Source organism: Zonotrichia albicollis, chromosome 21, assembly GCF_047830755.1.
Source record: "Zonotrichia albicollis isolate bZonAlb1 chromosome 21, bZonAlb1.hap1, whole genome shotgun sequence".
Lineage (NCBI taxonomy): Eukaryota > Metazoa > Chordata > Aves > Passeriformes > Passerellidae > Zonotrichia > Zonotrichia albicollis.
In genome coordinates, this window is record NC_133839.1 from 6329797 (window position 1) to 6348332 (window position 18536).

General features: G+C 48.4%; 1 protein-coding gene across 2 annotated transcripts in view; it reads left to right on the forward strand.

Annotated features, from left to right (window-relative positions):
* COL27A1 (collagen type XXVII alpha 1 chain) overlaps window positions 1–18536 on the forward strand; it is a 149728-nt gene that overhangs the window by 49610 nt on the left and 81582 nt on the right. For both annotated transcript variants that reach the window (XM_074556062.1, XM_005490550.4), the window contains 4 exons: window positions 1806–1859; window positions 3013–3057; window positions 14033–14086; window positions 17674–17718. In XM_074556062.1, the coding sequence (XP_074412163.1) occupies window positions 1806–1859; window positions 3013–3057; window positions 14033–14086; window positions 17674–17718 (198 nt within the window). The remainder of the gene's footprint in view (window positions 1–1805; window positions 1860–3012; window positions 3058–14032; window positions 14087–17673; window positions 17719–18536) is intronic.

Below are 18536 nucleotides of genomic sequence, written 5' to 3' on the forward strand. Positions count from 1 at the left end.
TGCTCCCCAGAAATAATTGCTGGGGTTTTATTCTCACTGCAAAGGGTTCTTTTTTTATTACTACTTAAGGCTCTTGTTAATCACATTTTGTTCTTTTCCTGCAATTATAAATTCACAATGAGATCCTAAGCCAATAAATCCCCATTTCTCTAGCACGTGATACTTTCTCTATATGCAGTAAATTCAAGCAGCTGGCTTTCATCACTAGAAAAACTGCAAGGAATAAACAAATGCTGACCCTGTAGCTAGCAGTATTCCTGAGCTGGGAAGGGAGAGGGCACATTCAGTCCCTGCAGAAGAGGAAAATCTGAGAGTACAGCCTGCTCACCCCACTTCTGCAAGGGCTGAAGTTTTTCCCTGGAGCATCTCTTCACTGCCCTAACCAGGACCTTGTGTAATTATCAGGTGGTAGATGTGCAGAATGTAAAATCTGGAAGTTATTCTCTATTTTGTACCCCTGAGTGGTGAGGACTGAAATATTTATAAATAACCAAGGAAAGCCCTTTGTTAGTTCTACCACAGTAAATCCGAATTGAGTGCTAAGGTAAGAAGTGTGCATTTTGTTGTTTAAGGGAGCCAGCTCTGGACTCTTCTTCATCCTCCACCTCTACTTTTTCCTTCTCCAGGAAAAGTTCTGGAGTTATGTGGATTGTTTTAGGATTCAGGAGGCAAAGGCAGGCAGGATCATTTTAATGTAGCACTATTTCCCAGCTAGGTGTTGTCCCTAAAGGAAACACAACCCACAGGGAGTGATGGGCTGGTGAAAAGGTTTGGTGGGGTTGGCAGATAGAGATTTAGCAATGATGGAGAAAGAAAGATGAGAGAAAAGCAGTGTTAGCACTTGGCTCCTGTAATAGTGAGGTGCCACAGAGGGGGCTCCCTGCTGAAATTCACTTCCTCTGGATTTGGCATGCTTGGCACCAGAGGGGCCTTTGCAGAGGCCCAGCACACAAGGTGACTTTGTCCAGGCTGCTGAGCAAAGGGATTAAACACAAGGCTGCCATTGTGGCAAGGCAAGGGAAACACTGTGTTTTATGCAGCGTGTCTTGTCTCAGCAGGGCCCCAAGGCCACAGAGAAACCTGGAAACACAAGGTTTCTGAGGAGTGGGGAAGCAGCAGGTTTTATGTGAAATGTGCTGGTGCAAAGGTGGTTCTCCAATGGTGTGGGTGTGCAAGTTGAGCCTCACATCAACCCCCCAAGCTTGGAATGTCAGGTTCAGCCTCTCCCAGCCCATGCAGGGCCTTCAGTGCTTGGGGAGGTGAAGGTTTGCACAAGGTCTTGGTGATGCAGGGACAGGCTTTGAGTAGAGCCAGGACTCACTGCAGGGTGGTGGGAGCCCTGGTGCCAGAAAAAGGGGGATTTGCCTCAGAATGGCCTGCACTGTGTGACCACCAGGTGACACAAGACAGACAGAAAGGGCTTGTACAAGAGGACAGCTGGAAATGAGTGCCAAAAGCAAAGAAAGAGACAAAAGGAGGTGTAGGTCTGTGGATTACTTTTGCTAACCTCGAACCAAGCTCCATTTCCCTCAGGTACACTTAGAGCCAGCCCAGGTAAGGTTTCTTCTGGCTGTCCTCTTGCTGCCTGGAGTCCTCCTGATCCCTGGTGTGAGGGTATGTGCCCTTGGACTACATCGTGGAAGCCAGCACCATGCAGTCCATGGGCATATACACTTGCCTCAAGGTTTATTTCATCACGGCTGCCACTGACCAGCGCTGGAGGCTGCTCTGCTCTTCAGGAAGCACAGACTGACTGCATGCTAATGGAGAAATGTGTTTGACTGCTTGTTTCCTCTTTTCTTTAGGGCTATATTGGTCTCCCAGGATTATTTGGGCTACCAGGAGCTGATGGAGAACGAGTGAGTATTTTGTGAAGCAAACTTTGGTGTGTTGGTTGAATGCAGTTCTTCAGAGCCTGATGTAACCTTCTCTATCCCTGCTCCCTGAGGAAGGAGGCAAGCATGCCTAATGCTTACCTACCCCATCTTTAATCTCTTCCTACCCTTGAATGACAACCTGTGTCTCTGTATAATGCTGATGTTCAGCTGTTCAGTCTTCAGGCAGGGCCATCAGACCTTGTGTTAACTACAGAGGAGTTCTTCTATATTCTCCTTCACTTAAAAACCTGCCTTCCCTCTCCTCCCTGCCAGTTCATCTTAGTGAGGTGGGGCAGGGTGAGGAGAATGTCCTTAGAGATTCCCTGCTCCCACAGGAATCACCTCCCAGCCATGCTGCCTCAGCACTTTGTTTGGAAAGCTCCTGGCTCTTGGAAGGGACAGTGCTGAGCTTTCTGAAAATGGCTTTATTTCCAGTTACACTGAGTGGGGCAGTCAAGCCTGGGGCTGTGAGTGGGCAGCTGTGGCTGTGCCCTCCCTTCTTTCCATCGTGCCTTCCCCCAGCCCAAATTTCCAGAGGTTTACAGGTCATCCCTTGCTTTTCCACTCTCCATCTCCACACCCTCCCACCTGCCTGATCTCTTCTCCCCACTAGAAGAGCCCCTAAAAAGATTCCTGGAAGATGAACAGTGTTTGATTCCAGCCTTTCCTCCCTCAAATGCAATCTCCAGAAAGCAGAGAGGCCCTGGGACCATGTGGGAGTGTGCCTGCCTGGGAGGGGCCTGCCCCGCGCTCTGGCCACGCTGATTTAATGCTTGTAGAACTAAATAAGAAACATAAACACGAGTTGTGCAGCGAGTGCCTCAGCAGTGGCCCTCATTTGGTTCCAGACCAGTAGCTTAATGACTGCTCCTGCTCAGCCCAGCCCCAGCCCGGGGATGCTGCCTGCGCGTGGCCTCGGCAGGCCGCAGTTAATGGGTGAAGGTTAATTGTCTTCTGCTCTCGCAGCCCACTGCAAGTAGCTGACATTTTGATTCCCAAACAATGCCACAGTCATTAGCCTGTTTTGCATTCTCCTTTCTCTTCTCATTTTGCTGTGTATTGTTGGTTGGCTGTTTGATTTCTCAACCAGAACTCCTTTTTTTTTTCTCTCTCTCTCTGTGTTTTTTCATTGCAGGGGATCCCTGGAGTTCCTGGGAAGAGGGGCAAGATGGGTAGGCCGGTAAAGTTTTTCCTCGTCTATTATGCAGACCTTGTTGAATGAAAATGGAAACACTAAGACATTTGGCTTTTGGCTGGGTCCTTTCATATCTTCAAACAAACCTTTCCATGTCTGTCTTCTCAAGCAGGAAGAAAACCAAAGATAGAGATATTGCTTTCTTCCTTTCTTCCATGCTCTGCTCAGTTCACAGGCGTTATTGCTCTTTTCCCATGCTCCCTTGGATCTTACATTTCTCAGATTTTCTTCTACAGCATCTTCCCTCCTGTCCTGCCTCTGGCCAATTGCTTCCCTAGATTCACTTTTTAATTCCCAAGCATGACTGCAGTGTCCCAGGTGTCTGTACTGGCTCTGTTCCATCTCCTGCTTTGCACTCCCACCAGTTCTATCACATCTTCTGTCACTTCTATCACATCTATCTCCTCTTCTTGCTGTGCCTCTCTCCAACCCCTGTCCCATCCTGGTTTGTGTAATGCAAGTGTGGTTTTTGTAGAAAACTTTTTGTTCTTGGTGGTGCAACAGACTGGGGAAGATGTGTTTGAGGAGCAAGGAGGCACCAGGTAGATGTGAGAGCTCGGCCAGGAGCAAGAGGTGTTTGCAAGTGGGGCTGAAGCCAACTGTGAGAGCTGTGTAGGAGAACAAGAGGGGCTGTGCTGACTCTAGTAAAAAGCAAGAGCAAGTGGGAAAAATAGTGAAATGAGCAGAGGAAAGGACAGAAAGGAAAGACTTTACCCCATCAACCTTCTTCCAATCAATTCTGTATGCCTCCTTTAGGAAGTCGGATGAAGTTTTTTGCTCCAGGAATCAGCAGAGAGCTCAGGCATGTTGTAGCTCTGTTGTATCTCATTGCCTTTGCACCTTGTCCTTCATGTTAGCCTGAGTATCCTCTGACCTCTGGACATCATTGCACTCACGGGCTTCTTGCAAAATGTCCACTCACCCACACATGGACAAATCCATTGCTTTCCCCTTGTCCCCCTTGCCTGGAGCCCCACGCCCACCACTCACTGATGTTCTCACTGTAACAGCCGTGCAGACACCTTGGCAGTTTCGGGATTTCTGCTGGTCAGAGTGACTTTGAGATATGTACAAGGCTCTTTTTTCAGCTTGGCAGTCGAAGAAGGAGTCAGGATTCTTCTTGTTTATTATTTTTTATTTATAACATTCTTTCTCTGGCCTGCTGAGGTCCGTCCAGCAGGTCAGGCAGAGGCACACTGACTGCCCTCAGATGCAGTGTTGTCTTTTATACTAAAAGCTACATGTACATTATTTACAATAACTTCCCAATACCTATCACCGATGTTAGACAGTGAGCTTCTAATTTAAACTAACCTAAAAGTGTTAACATCACTCAGAAGATGGAGGCTAGGAAGAAGAAAGAAGAAGGACAGGGCACACCCAAATTCCTCCATCTTGTGACCCCAAGCCCCCATTTTAAAACCCCAAAAATTTACTTTTCGCCCTGTGACCAACTAACTATTATTCTACTTAAACTCTCTTGACTTGTAATTCTTTATATAAAGGTGGTAGTTTGCTTCATGGGTCAAAATCAAAGTCACAGGTGCCTTGGGCTCTGTACCAAGGTCTCTGAACCCCCTGGCAGGGGTTTGAGCCATCCAGAACAGCCAGAGAGATGTCCTGGGTTCTGACATGGCAGTGCAGACAGCTCAGCAGTACCACATCCATCCTGCCTCTCCTTTGCCTAAGATGGGCAGCAGTCAAGCAGATTTTTTTTGAGAGATACTAGAAATCCATACTAGATCTTTTGCAAGCTGCTGGTTGCACCAGAAACTTCTGTGACGAATAAGTGCAGGGTCCGTGGTGTAACCATGACTCGCTGGCCAGGGCAAAACAAACACAGCAACTGTTGTTAGGTGCAGGGGCTCTGCTCTCTGCTCTCTCTGCACAGAGCATGCTGCAGGCTCAAAGCCTTCCAGCTGTTGGCTGGCCAGGATTTGTAATCTTCCAGGCAAGGGCTTCGGTCTGGCGGTCACTGCTACGAGCAAGGGGCTCCCCTGAGATCAGCAGGGAATCTCTCAGCCATGGAGGCATCCAGGCTGGGATCTAGGGAAGGGATTAAATGGCTACACGTGAGCACCTTTGTTCTGCTTGGCTCCTTCAGAGGGCTCTGGCTCCATCCCTGGTTTATGATATCAGGTTTAATAGGAAATCTTGAATGGGCCGATGCTGACGATTTGAACTTCCCAGCGTGAACAGAAAGATTAAGTGACATCCACAGTTATTCAGGAAGTCTCTGGGAGAAATGGAAAGCATGAACCAGCTGACCTGATTCTCTTCTCAACACTTATCTCCTGGCCACTGCTGCCTCCCAGCTGCCTTGGGGTTTTTGTGAGCCTTCTGGGATTTCTCTGGTCTCTCCCATCCCTGCTCCCTTAGATTTGCTGGTGTGGCTGCTGTTCCTCTGCTGTCTCCGTGTTGTCATTGCAGCAGGGAGCTCTTCCAAGCCCATATTAGCTGCCTTCAGAATGCTCTGGAGAGGAGGAACGAGTTGGTATCACACATATTTCTGTACCTAGCTTTGTTTGGGATGAGAGCTGGCAGTGGATCAGTGCTCAGCCGAGGAGGAGCTGGGGGCTGGGGGAGGTTGCATGTGACACCGTGGGCCTCTGAGAATGATGTAAGAGGGAATGATTAAAATAGAGGAACTGGACATGAGTCAGAGCTTGAAATCCTTCCAGGGAAGTAAAGTTTTGCAGAGCTGTGAGGGACATGGTGAGTCTGTCGTGGAAACAGCTGACTCCACCTCTCCCTGCCCAACACCAGCAATACAGGAGGCCAGTGCATCCCAAAATATGAGCCCTGGAGAGGGAGAGAGCTGGGGTGGGCTGGGGGCAGAGTTATGGTTGGAGCCCAGTGCACTAAGGAGGCTGAAATAACAGGAGTCTGTACATCTCTGGATCTCTGTACAGGAGTCTGTACATCTCTGGATCTGCCTGGTTTAGGGGTGGGCTGGGGGGGCTGGAGCTGATTACAACTTAAACCTTCAGTCTTGCCAGTGCAGTGGCTGAAAAATATGTCTTTTTATGGTGATTTTTGTAGATTTTTATGGTGTTCAGCTGAGCAGCTGGGGAAAAAAAATATATAAAAACAAGACCCCATCAGGGTTGCTGGGGAAAGGAGTGAGAGAAGCTGTTGATAGCTTGTCTTGCCATGCAGAGACAATGTGCCAGTCCTGGTTCAGCTTTGGGAAGGAGCTGTGCTGCCACTGCAGGAAATGACTCATAGGAAGAGTAGGAGATAGAAGTAGCTCAAGGAACACCAAGCTGTTCTTGTGCTGTGGGAGATGGGCAGCCACAATCAGGAGTGTCTGCACTGCAGATTGTATTAAACTTCAAATAGAGTGGAATATTTTCAGAAGTTCTTTAGCTCTGCTAGAGGAAAAGACTTAAAGGCAAAATTTCAGGAAATATATCCAAGGAGCTTTGAGCTCTTTTTTGGTTCATCTTTGGTTTTGATGTGTGCTTATATCTCTCTTTTTCACATAGAGTGTTCATACTGCACTAGCTGTGCTATTTTTTATCTATGATTTTTTGCTTACAATCTGTTTTGTTAGTAGTACTCTTTTAAAAAGGATAGAAAAGAAGGAGGAAAAATTTAATTCAAAGACATACTTAGTAATTTTGAGGTTCATCTGAGGTTTATTCACAAGTCAGTTAAACACAACTTAGGTTACCTTACATTTTTCTAAGAACCTGGTGGTGCTGGTGAGCCTCACCATGCAATGACCTTGTGAAAGAAAAGCCCTGGCCCAAAAGGTCCACAAAACAGCACAGGATCAGACCCTCCCCAGGGCTGGAAGGGTTTGGTAACAGCAGCACGAGCAAGCCATGAACACCATGAGCAGATATTTCTGTCTCTGTGCTCATCGTTCTGGTTTCTCCTCATTACACACAGTGTCACACAAGCTGCTTGGCTCCTCCAGCTCTGTGCAAACCAGGGACAGCACTGTCTTCGGAGAGCTCTCCTTTGAGCTCAGCAGCTGAGGCTTAGTGTGGAAATGCCAAGGATGACAGCTCATGTCTCAAGGAGGAGGTGCCATAAAAAGACACATGGATTTGGAGTCACAGGGATGAGGATGGGAGTGAGTCCAGCAGGGTCCCTCCCCTTTGTCACCCACTGTTTGAGAGATGGCAGCCACTGGAACCAGCCTCAGTTTGCTGGGAGCAGTGCCAGGCTGCTGGAGCTGCTCACAGACAGCATCCCACTCTCCAGCTCTCACAGAGCTCACCTTCTCACCAAGCTCTTTTCTATGTCTTCCTCTGTGGTGCTTTATCATGCATTAACTCCTGCCTCCAGTGAGCATCAAGTTGCAATATATTGTTTTTTCCTTCTGATAAGCTGTCAGAAGGTCATGGGGTACCCCTGCCCTCCCCACCAGCATGAGCAGGCTCTTGGATCCTATGAAAAGGCATCAATTGTGTCTGGATGGCCAAAAGCAGGGGTGCCTCTGGGTCAGGAAGGTTTCATTTTGTAGCCATCCCCAGGCTTTTGATGGAGGGCTGAGATAGATCCATCCATTGGATAGATCCAGTGTCATCCTGAGATAGATCCATCCATTGGACAGATCCAATGTCATCCTGAGATAGATCCATCCATTGGATAGATCCAGTGTCAGAGCCTGGAGTTTGCCAAGGCACACAGGCCCAGCTGCTGTCCATGCACACAGGGGGGAGCCAGGCTCTGCCATGGCTCTGCAGGGGCTGCCATGGCCACAGACCACTGACAAAACAAATGCTGCTTCTCTCTGTGGGGACTAAGGTGATAAACATCTCCTCTCTTGCTCCAGTCTTTTCTCTGCTTTGGATGCAGCTGAGACCTTTCCTTGAGTGAGTGAGCCAAGAGGCTCCTGCACCACATGAGCACTTGGGAAACTGGTTACAGCATTCCATGGTACTCTCAGCTGTGGCCAGTCAAAGCCAGTAGAGGAATGAGTGGGCTGAAGAGCTGTTGTGTATAGGTAAATCCACAAGATGAGCTGCAGGAGGGAGCACAGATGGTCTGTAAGAACTGATGGACAGGACTGGGCAGTGCTGTCTTGTGCCAGTACCCCAGCATTGCACCAAAATGTTTGGTGTCTTGTTCAGGAACTGATTAATTTAAAAACAGAATATGCTTTTAATCATCCTGTTTGCATGAAAAGTCCAGTGGAGGTCCTGAAAACTAGCCATGAACAAAGCTCCTCTTTTAATGAGAGACTTTTAGCCCATGGATCAGATGTTTCCTGTTAGCCATTTAAGTAAATTCTTTGCTTTTCTTTTTTTTTTTTTTTTTTTGCTTTGTTAACCTGAATTTTTAAAATAGATGTGGTTTGAGCAATCAGTGACTTTTTTAATGCTGAAGTTGGACACTGGAGCTGGGCAGCTGGTCTGGTCTCTCCACCCCTCTTGGCTTGGTTCACCACTCTGAAATGCAGGCGTGAGCCCAGAGCAAATGTCACCATCTCTTTTTGGCCTGAGCTGTGTTCCACACGTCTGGAGTTTCCCAAATCTCTGTGGTGAGGTGCTTGCATGGTTACTTCTCACATGTTCCTATGTCCAGGATTACACCATCCATATAACCTGGCAAGGTGGACAATATCAATATGTATTTCATTTAAGAATGGGCAAAACAAGGTACTGAAAACACAGGGAAAAGGTGCCAAGAGTTATAACTTCCACTGAAAGAAAAGAAACAATCCCAAAGATTTATTTTTTTCCAAGAATGCTCCTAAGTGACTTGTCCATCATCATTCAGAAATCTCATGAGGAACTGAACCAAGGTCTTCCAGGCATCTTTAATCCTTCAGGGGAAAGCTCATTCATAAATCAAAGCTCAAAAATTCTTCTCCTTAGAAATTACAAGGGAAAATAATGCAGTTGTCACCTATGAGTCTGAAAGCATTTTGACCCCTAAAGCTGCTTGGCTTCCTTGGGTAGGAGGCTGCTTGATTTGGCAACGTTGGCCATAGATAAGGAGGAGCAGTGGCAGGCTCAGTGCTCTCTGGCATTAGGCCAACGTGTCTGTGCAGTGGTAACTCAGTTAGGGCTCTGCAGAGCAGGAAAAGATCCTGTACCAGTGGGAAAAGAATGGAGCAGGAGCGTGGAGGGGCTGGCATTTCACTTTTGGCTGGAGGGGCTTCAGGAATTTTTCTTGTGCTGCTCCTGCTGTACTCCCCCAGCAGGAGGGACAGTTTTGTTTAAAAATGCCCTAAAATCTTTGTCCCAAGAGGTGACACAGAGCTGTGAAGTCTCCTGGGGGTGAGAGCAAAGCGTCCTTTGAGGTGGCAGAGGAGCAGAGCTGCACAGGACCCCCCTCCATTCCCTCATCTCCCTCTCTGCAGGGATGGGAGCTGCCTGGACCCAGGGGAGGGCAGAGGTCCCTGTGTGGCTGTGGAGGCACAGCAGGAGCACAGGGTCTGCCAGGCTCCTTTGGGGTGGCTCCTGCTGGGGCTGAGCCTCCCCCTGCCCACCTGTGAGGGGCTCAGTCTGTCCCCACACCAGGAATTCTCTCAGAGGTGTGAGCTGCCAACATAAGCTACACTTGTTTGTTTTATTCTCCTTCTTTTTTCCAGTGAAGGCTTTCTCTCACCCTCGGCCCTGCTTCTCCACCACCTTTTTTTTTTTCCTTTTTCCTTACTTAAATTATTTGACTTGCAAGTTCTGTCCCTGGGGAGGCTCCTGGGCAGTGATTCACCTGGCCAGAGCCAACTGGCAAATAGAGACTTTTGCAGACAAGACAGGAGGGCTGGTTGGTTTGAGCTGCTTCACCTTGAGCCAACAGGAAAATAAAATCCTATTTTTGGAGAACGATTCTGTTGGCATGAAGAGCTGCCAGGATTCTTCAGAGCAGCAGCTGCCAGACTGCCTCCCTTACTCCTTCAGGGAAAGTGCTTTAAACTGAATCAGATGTTGTACACACACAGCACACCCAGCCACACGTGAGCACCTGAGAGGGCTTTGGGGGAGCAAAGGACACCATGTGTGTCCCCAGTCCCTGCTGCTTGGGGACAGCTGCCTCCAGGGACAAGGGACAAGGAGCTGCTCTGACAGGAGCAGGGCTTTGGCTGACAGCAGAAAGGGCAGGCTGCTCTGTTTGCTTTGAGCAGTGGAAGAAAGGAAGGGGAGGTGGAGGGGGATGTAATCCCCTGATGCAAGAGGAGCTGGTTCCAGTGTCTGTCTAGGTCTGGTTGTTCTCAGCAGGAGCCTCCTGCTCTGTGAAAGGATGCCCTTTGCAGGGAGTGGGGATGAAAAGGAATTAAGGCACTATTGGAACATCTCAAAGATAGAGACTCTGTTGCTGCTTCAGCTGCAGACTCGGTGTAACCTGGGATAAATCAGTTGTATCTCAGTGTCTCAGTTCACAAATTGTGAACCCCTGTAAAGCTCTGCTTGGTTTGGGGACAGGGGAGCACAGGGGCACCCAGAGTTGTTGGTGCAAAGCATCTGCCTGTGTGCTCTCTCTCCAGCTCCTCATCTTGCTTCTTTCATTGAACTTCTCCTTCAGACAATGTGAAATCCATTCAGCTGGATGTTTTCCCCCACCTCCTCTCTGAATTTCCCAGCTGTGAGATGGAGCCAAAAGTTTTGTCATACCTGACTGGAGCGCTGTGGAGGAGCACCCTGCTGGCTCCTGGCCAGCACAACTTGTTAGTGGAGCATTTTCTCCCTATTTCTGCTGCCATTTGCCATTCTCTTCCCTGTCCTGCTCCCTCTCTGTCCATCCTGTCCCTCCCACAGAGCAGGCTCTGTATTTTTCACTGGGGTGTTTACCTTTGTTGTCCCAATTCTTAAGCATAATTTCCAGGGACTAGTTTTCCTGAAAAAAACATCTTGGAAAATTATGGATTTTCTGTACCAAAACCCCTTCTGCACTCACAGGAGACTCTGAATCTGCTGTATTCTTTAATTTCTTTCAAAAGCCTCCTGTAATGGGCTGCCAGTTGTGACCCTCCTGTCTGCCAGCACCATAAAATTGAGCTTCCTGCCCCATGTGTTCTCCCTCAGTCTGGGCTCCTCAGGCTGTTGGAGCAGAGCATGGGAGAGCAGAGGTGTCACTGCTTAGGGAGGGAAACCAGGGGCATAACAGAGTCTGCTTGTAACTTCTGGGCTGCTTGTTTTAGTTGAATAGTGCTCGTTCTGTTCCTGGGGAACATCTCTCTCTCCTTTAGGCTCAGGCAGGAGAGGCACCAAAAAAACAGCTTTTACAGACGTGTGAGATCCAATAAATTAGGACACTGTGGTCACTGGAACTGTTATTGTGGTTTAAACTGCTACTGCTTACCCCATGGAAACAAAGTGCTTTCTTTTTCATTAGGGGCTTAAAAGATTGATTGTTTCCTGCTGTGCAAGAGCTGTGCTGGGACAGCTTTCACAACCTGGTTTGGGTCTTTGCAGACTGAAATATCCTTCTCCATGCCACAGCCACCAGCCTTAGCCTCATTTAATGTGTAAAACCTGTGCTAAACTTGATTTCTGGCCTGGGATTCCTGGGGGTAGTTGAATTGAAGCTGCTCGTTGCATTTGTCTCCTCCTTTGGGTTTGTTTTACAGTTTGGGCCAAAATGTACCAGGGAGCACCCACCACCCCAGCAATGGGTGAGCTGGGCTAGGGCTGCTGGTGCCAGCAGTGCAGATGGTGTGTTAAGGACAAAAAAGGTGTTGGCTAGGATGGGGCTTTGGTGCTGGGTGCTGTCCTGGGCCTGTTCTGCTTTTCTTCTCAGCTTCCTCCCTCTCTGACCCTTTTCCATGGCATCCTGAGGGCTGGCAGAGCCCTAAGCTCTGTGGGCAGTCACAGCCTGCTGTGAACAGGTTTCATTGCTGAATCTCTTCATTGCTGGGTGGTACTGGCCAAGTGACCTCAGGTGCTCAGCTCCACCTTCCAAACACAGGAATAATCTGGATATTTTGAGATCTAGTGCTGGAAAACTTGTGTAAATGTAGACTTCTATTAACTGTATCACCAAGTGCCTCAAATTTCCTGTCTTTAAGCAGCAAGGTTAATGCTGGAAACTGAGGCATAAAAAAAGAGTGAAACACATGTGCAAAACATATGCATTTAAATAGTTCCTTATCTGGGTTCTTTTATTCTGGCACAGGAGCACATTGTTTATGTCACACTGCAACAGTTTTAAACCAAATTCAGACAGTGCTGTTTTAGTCTGGAGCAAGCATTCCCCCAGCTGATATTGTGCTGCTGTAGCAATATTGTTTTCATTGTACCATTCAAAGTAGTAAAATCTCCCTGTGTTGGTGAGAGCTCAGCTCCATAGCAGAGACCTCAGCAGCTCAGTGGCACCCATGGCTCCCTGAGAAAGGAAGGAGAGATGGGGGAATGCTGAAATCTGCAGCAGTGTAAGTACAGTATCAGTCTGTGCACACTCATATTTTCCTTGGCAAGCCACATGACTGTAAACAGCAAAATATTCTGGCAATCTTCTTTTTTTTTTTTTTTTTCTGTCTTGCCTGAGCAATGAGTTTTCCCTGCACATCTCTCTTCTGATCTGATTGATTCAGCATGTTAGCAGAGTTATTTTTCTCCTTTTTTCATTAAAGAAAATTGTAGGCCCCCCTGCCTTCTTGTTATATTTGACATTTTTGTCTCTAGATGGCAGAAGGCTGTTTCCAGTGGTTGCTTACCACAGCCTCTTGGCATGAGCACAGGCCTCAGGGATGTAGTGCCTAGCTGGAGAAAGGCAGACAACTTTCCTATTCTCAATGATTCCCACAAAATAGAAGCGTTGAATCCAAGCAAGCAATAGCTCATGTCAGTTCAGTCCTTTATGCTGTAGGGAATTGGTACAGAAGAGCTGAAATGCTGGCTCAGGTCAGCAGCAGAATTTCTGTTGACTTAAACAGGTCTCACATCTCTCACCTTAGATTTTACCAAGCAAATTCATATCTTTTCTGTTCACCAGGAGTTGTAAACCCCCAAAGGTCAAGGGAGGTCTTGGATGACAGTTTCCCAGTGTGGTTTTCCTGCTCTGTCTGCTGTGATCACTTCAGTTTTCATTGTTGTTGATGGGTTTCCAGATAAGCATTGTCACCATTGGCTGTTACATTTCACTTCCCTCAGATTTGCTTTTCCCAGACACCCAGTGTTTGTAGCATGCAGGGAAGGAGGCAGGAGAGGACAGCATCCTCTCCCTTTCTTCTTCTTCTCTGTCTCTTAAACTCTCAGGTATTCCAGAAGATGCCCATGATGTCCTGGCGAGCAGAGAAGGGGATAAAGCACTTTTATTTTGACTCCCAGTTCGAGCTCTTTATGTGAGAGACCAAGCATGACAGGACAGGGAAGAGAAATCTGCTTTGGGATCTGCTTGTGGCAGGGAATTAGGGGGGAATTGGGAGCTTAAAGGAGCACAGGCTCTGTCCAGGAGTGAGGGAGAACGTGTCCCAGCACCGTGTTCTGGCTCTGACTCAGCACCTCCCCTCCCTTCTCTACAATTGTCTGAAGTCTTCCAAACTTGTCTTGGATATAATGAGATGAAGTCTTCTTTTGTGGTGACTTTTTCCTGTAGTAAACATGGCCTTTCACAGCCCTGGGGTGTGGGCTGGGATGAGTTTGGAAGCATTTGCTCCTCTGGCAAGCTGAAAGGGAGTGATTTCACCAGGCATCTCCCATCAGCTCCATTGAGCATCTGCATGGGCTGCAAGAGGCTTTGCACTGTCCAGCTCTCCTGAGAGGAGGGGGTGCTCCTCAAAGGGTCCTGTGAGCAGACAGCACTAAATAATTCAGATTGACAATCCATTTTTAATATAGTCCCTGCAGTGAGTTTGTGAATCAGGGGTTTTGGCCTTGCTGAGCTGTGCTGATGTGGCAGGAGGGGTCTGGATGAGGACAGGCAGGCTGATTGTCCCACATGTCCCCGTGTTCTGCTGCTCCCCAACGTGCTGCACGGGGTGCAAGGGGAGTGGCTGTAACTGACTGACTGCACCAGGGAGCCTCAATAACTGACATTCATGTTTGCCTCCTCTCCTCAGGGTTTTCCTGGGAATTTTGGAGAACGAGGACCTCCAGGCATCGATGGGAACCCTGTAAGTTCACAAGTTTTCCTTTCTTTTTTTCTTTTGTAGTAGACAGCACACTGTACTGCATCATGCTAGTTTGGTTTTTTTCAAGCTTGGTGGCAGCAGCTGGTTGGTTTTGTCCCTCCTGAAAAAAAAAAATTACATCCCTGACTGCTGAAAATTCCTGCGTTTGGCTCCTGTAACTGTCAGGTCATTTGCCATCACTTTTCTGTCTCCATCTCTTGCCTTCCCTGCACCTCAGTCATGACAGGTACTTTCTTATCCAGGCTAGGAGAAAATAAAGAGGAAAAGGGCAAGGATGTTGCTCTGGCAAAGTAGGCAGTGTTGGACCATGTTGTCCACACCACAGGGCACAGATTCCCTGCTCCAGTGTCTGGGAGCACTGAGGGACAGAATCCATAGCCCAAGCTGCTGCCTGCCCCATCCTCAGCCAGCCCTGGGTCTGCATGGGGAGTAAAAGTCTCCAGTCTCCTGAGTTCCTGCCCTTCAGTCTTCATCTGACCCCTGCTGGCTTCCTAAGAGTGGGATGTGTCTCCTGGGAATTGGGTCAGGATGGTCACCGAGGTCGTTTAAGCAGCTGGGTGCTGATAAAGTTCAATTTGCTCTGCTCTTGTAGCACTAAACTGTGGGGATGTGCTGTGTTTGCCTCTGCTCATAGAACATGTCCTCGTGGTTTGCAGCAGTTCTCAGATGTATTAACTATCCTAAATTATTTTCTGAATGACTTTGTTGGTTCTCCCCGAATTAGCATGTGAGCAGCACTGATTCATCTCTGAAATTCCTGCTGCCTTGGTTATTCACACATAATCACCGTGCTGCTCTGGGGTTTGAGGGGATGATTTGTGTGAAGTAACCCACTCCACATGTGCCTGCAAGCTCGCATTCGTCATGTATGCAGCATAAAAGTTATTTTCACAACAGACTCCAATCACCAAGCCAAGCTCAGCTACAGCTCCAGCCTTTGTGGGAATTCAGCACAAGAACATAAATGCAGTGAACTGAAAGAATGATGTTCCCAAGGAACACTTCTGCAGGACTTTTCCCATCCTTCAGTCAACTTAAGCCATGGGTCAGAGTGGAATCAGCAGTCCCAAAGTGGAAAACTTTCTGATTGTACTGCTATTTCCAGCCAGCCCACCAGGAAGGGCAGGAATCCTGCAGGACAGGAAGACTTTTTTTTTTTTTGTTTTCCCTAAATAACTTATTTTGTTTTCTTTTGAATATGCAAGTTGTCTAAGCCCCATTCAGAAGATGTTCTCAATGCCAGTCAGCTGAATGGCTGTTCCCAGAGCCTGGGAGAGCAGCAAATGTCCCGTTAATTCATCCAGAAGGATCGCTCCTCTTTCATCTTATCAACGGCTCTTAAATATTAATGTGCCTTGGCCATGGCAGAATGAAAACAGACTGTTTGGGCTGACTTAAAGGGAGGTTCACAGGGTCACAAGTGGAGTCACAGACGCAGAAAAATGCCAGAAAGTCTGTTTGTGGAGCACAGAAATATGCTAGGTTTGGTAGGTGGGGTGTGCAGCTGAGCTGTCAGGGGCAGGATGGCCTCGGGCCCGGCTGCCACATCCTCTGTTTGATCCCCTGCTGGCTGGGAAGGCTCAGCCACAGCCTCTGATGTGCTCTGCAGCCCCTCCGGGCACTGCTCCTCCAGCCCAGGGCCATTCTTCCCTGCTGCCAGCTGATGAGAACTGTCAGCCATGGCGTTCCAGATCCCACGTTCCCCCAGAGTGCTTCACCACTCCAATTAGGCTCCTAATCACAGGAATTAGACGTGGGAAAGGGCTGTTGGTTCATCTCCTTCTCTCTTGTCCCAGTGCCCAGTCCATGCGCTGAAAAAAAGGAGAATGGAGCCTGATTTCCCTCACAGGTCAGGGACTGATAGCCAGGAAAGGCCACTTGTAAATCCTCCATTTCCTAGACCAGGGAATGGCTCAAATTAACAACTAGTCCTGTCCTCATCTCTCAGGGGAGTCCACCCCCTCCTCTTCCAAGAGGAAATCCTCTTCTGTTAGCTGTGAGCTCATGCATTTCCACAGACAGCCGTTCTTCTGAGGAACAGCAATAGGACACAAGTCAGAAAATCTGGGAAGTGCCTCTTGGAGCTGGTGGGACCAAGCGCTGAGCATCCCCCCAGCCTGCAGCCCAGCCACCCTTCCTGGGGAACCCAGGCCACCGTGCAGCTCCTGTGCTCAGCATTCCTGGGATGCTCCCTCTCCTTCCTGAGCCAGGAATGCCAGGCCTTGGCTGAAGGCTTGAAGCCGACCTTATAACAGTAGCTCTGAGGACACAGAAATCCCACCCATGAGGAACAATTGCTCCACAGATGTCCCAAGTATGCAGGAAGGGAACTGGCCATAAAAAAAAAAAAAAAAGCGATTTTAGGCTGGTTGAGATTATGAAACGCTTTTTTGTGTGTGTGCTTGCCCAATAGTCCTTTACTCCACTTCCCATAAAATAAACACACGTAACCCTTTAGCCAAGGAGCCCTGAGCACATTCAGTCACGTTGCATCCCCTTCTCTTTCCTTCTCCACCAGGCAAATCTTTCCATAAAAGGGGAGCTCTATTGCACTGGAGGGGGCTCCACCAGATGTGCACCATAAACTGAGCAGGGCTGTCAGAGGAAGTGGCCAGCATGATCCAGAGCAGGGCAGGACTGGCTGAGTGAGAGGGAAGTTCAGCATTTCCAATGCACTTGTTCTGAGAGGCTCTGCTGGAGATGGAGGTGTGTCAGAGCAGGTCCTTGCCCTGGCCAGCAGCTCACTGTTAGCATGGCCAGGGAGGCCACCAAAGGGGACACAGGACAGGCTGAGCACCCCATGGTTGCTGAACTGCTCAGGGACCTGGGTAGGTGAGGGTCTGGCAGAGCTTCTCTGCTGTGTTTCACTTGGAGATGCCATCAGGTACATCCAGTGCTTCTGCATGGCTTTGGAGAGCTCACACAGAGAAAGTTTGTGCTGAAGCTGAGGAGCCAAACCAGCTCCACAAGCCCCATCAGCAGTCTGACCCTTGGAATGATGAGCTCCAAGGTGCCAGACACCCCCAGGACACATTTGCCAGCACCAGAACCTGCCATACCCTCTCCCCAAACTACCCAGTTTCATTTTCGTGCAGGTCTACTTTTTCCTATTATTTCTTACCTTTTCCTTTTATTATTGCATAACCACTCCCAAAACTCACCTTTCCCAATGCTAAAGCAGCAGCTTTCCTCTCCTTCCCACCTTAGCCTTGCTCTCCCCATGTGCCCTGCTCCCTCTCCCTGCCAGAGGCTGGGTCTCACCTGGGGCAGGCTCCTACCTCTCCCCTGAACTCTGAAATGTTCCTTTCATCCAGCCTGCTCCTGGGAGGGGACTCAGCCCTGGGAATGACTGCCAAAAACAAGCAGCCTGTGTCTTCCCAGGATGTGCTCTCCTGAAAATGGAAGTTCTGGATTGCTTTGGAGGGGAAAGGGGCTGGGGATGGAAGGGGGAGTGATGGTGTTTTCCCTTCTTTTCCCTTCCCTCAAACTCCTGAAACACTGAGCTGCCTTTCAGTCTCTCCTTGTCTATAAAGTGTTCTGTAACCTTGTGGGTTTGTCTTTCCTTTTAGGGAGAATTGGGAGCCCCAGGTCCTCCTGGAGTCCTTGGACTCATTGTAAGTACAAAAACAAATGGAGATCTGGCTTGTCGGGCTTTAACCCTTTCAACCTACCTAACTGCACACAGATTTTGTTCTTCCTGTGAGCAGGATGACTGTGTGCATGGGGGAGCTGTGGCATCTGGGGAGAGTGGGGGTTTCCTGGTGGATTCAGAGGTGGAGGAGGACAAATCCTTTCCAAACAGAAGGAAACAGATTAGAAGTCTGTTGTTAGTGTCTCTTTTTTCATGGTAACTTGCCCTTTTGATAGCATTTGCCAGGGTATTTCTTCAAAGATGCAGCATTCTTTCCACACCAGGATCTCTTAAAAAGCAAGTCCCTGTCGGCAGTGACCTCAGAGACACCCAGTTCTTGTTCACTGGAGAGTCTGAGGGCAGGAACAGTCTGTCCTCTGGGTAGACAGGAATTTTAAAAGCCCTTTCACCATCCCATCACTAATCCAGGTAATTTTACTCAGCCAAATTCCACCCTTCATTGCACTTTTCCCCCAGCAGGAGATAAATGGCTGTAAGGATGGGTGGCAGCTCCTCCTCTGGCAGCTGTGCTGGGGGTTAGTTAATGCCCAACTGGTTTATTTTTAGGTCTCAGCACTTATTTTAGGTTATTCCCTTCCATGCACATAAATTGGTAGGCTCTGTTACTACTACAGCATTCTTTCATAATGATTCCTCCTCAACTGTGACAAACCATGGAAACTCGACTTGCAAGGAATGGTTAAAACCTTCCCCTTTGGCCTTTCCATAACTTAAATTACAGGAGTGTGTGTCAGCTTAGATCAAGGCCTCCATTGCACTAAGCATTGCACAAACCCAGAA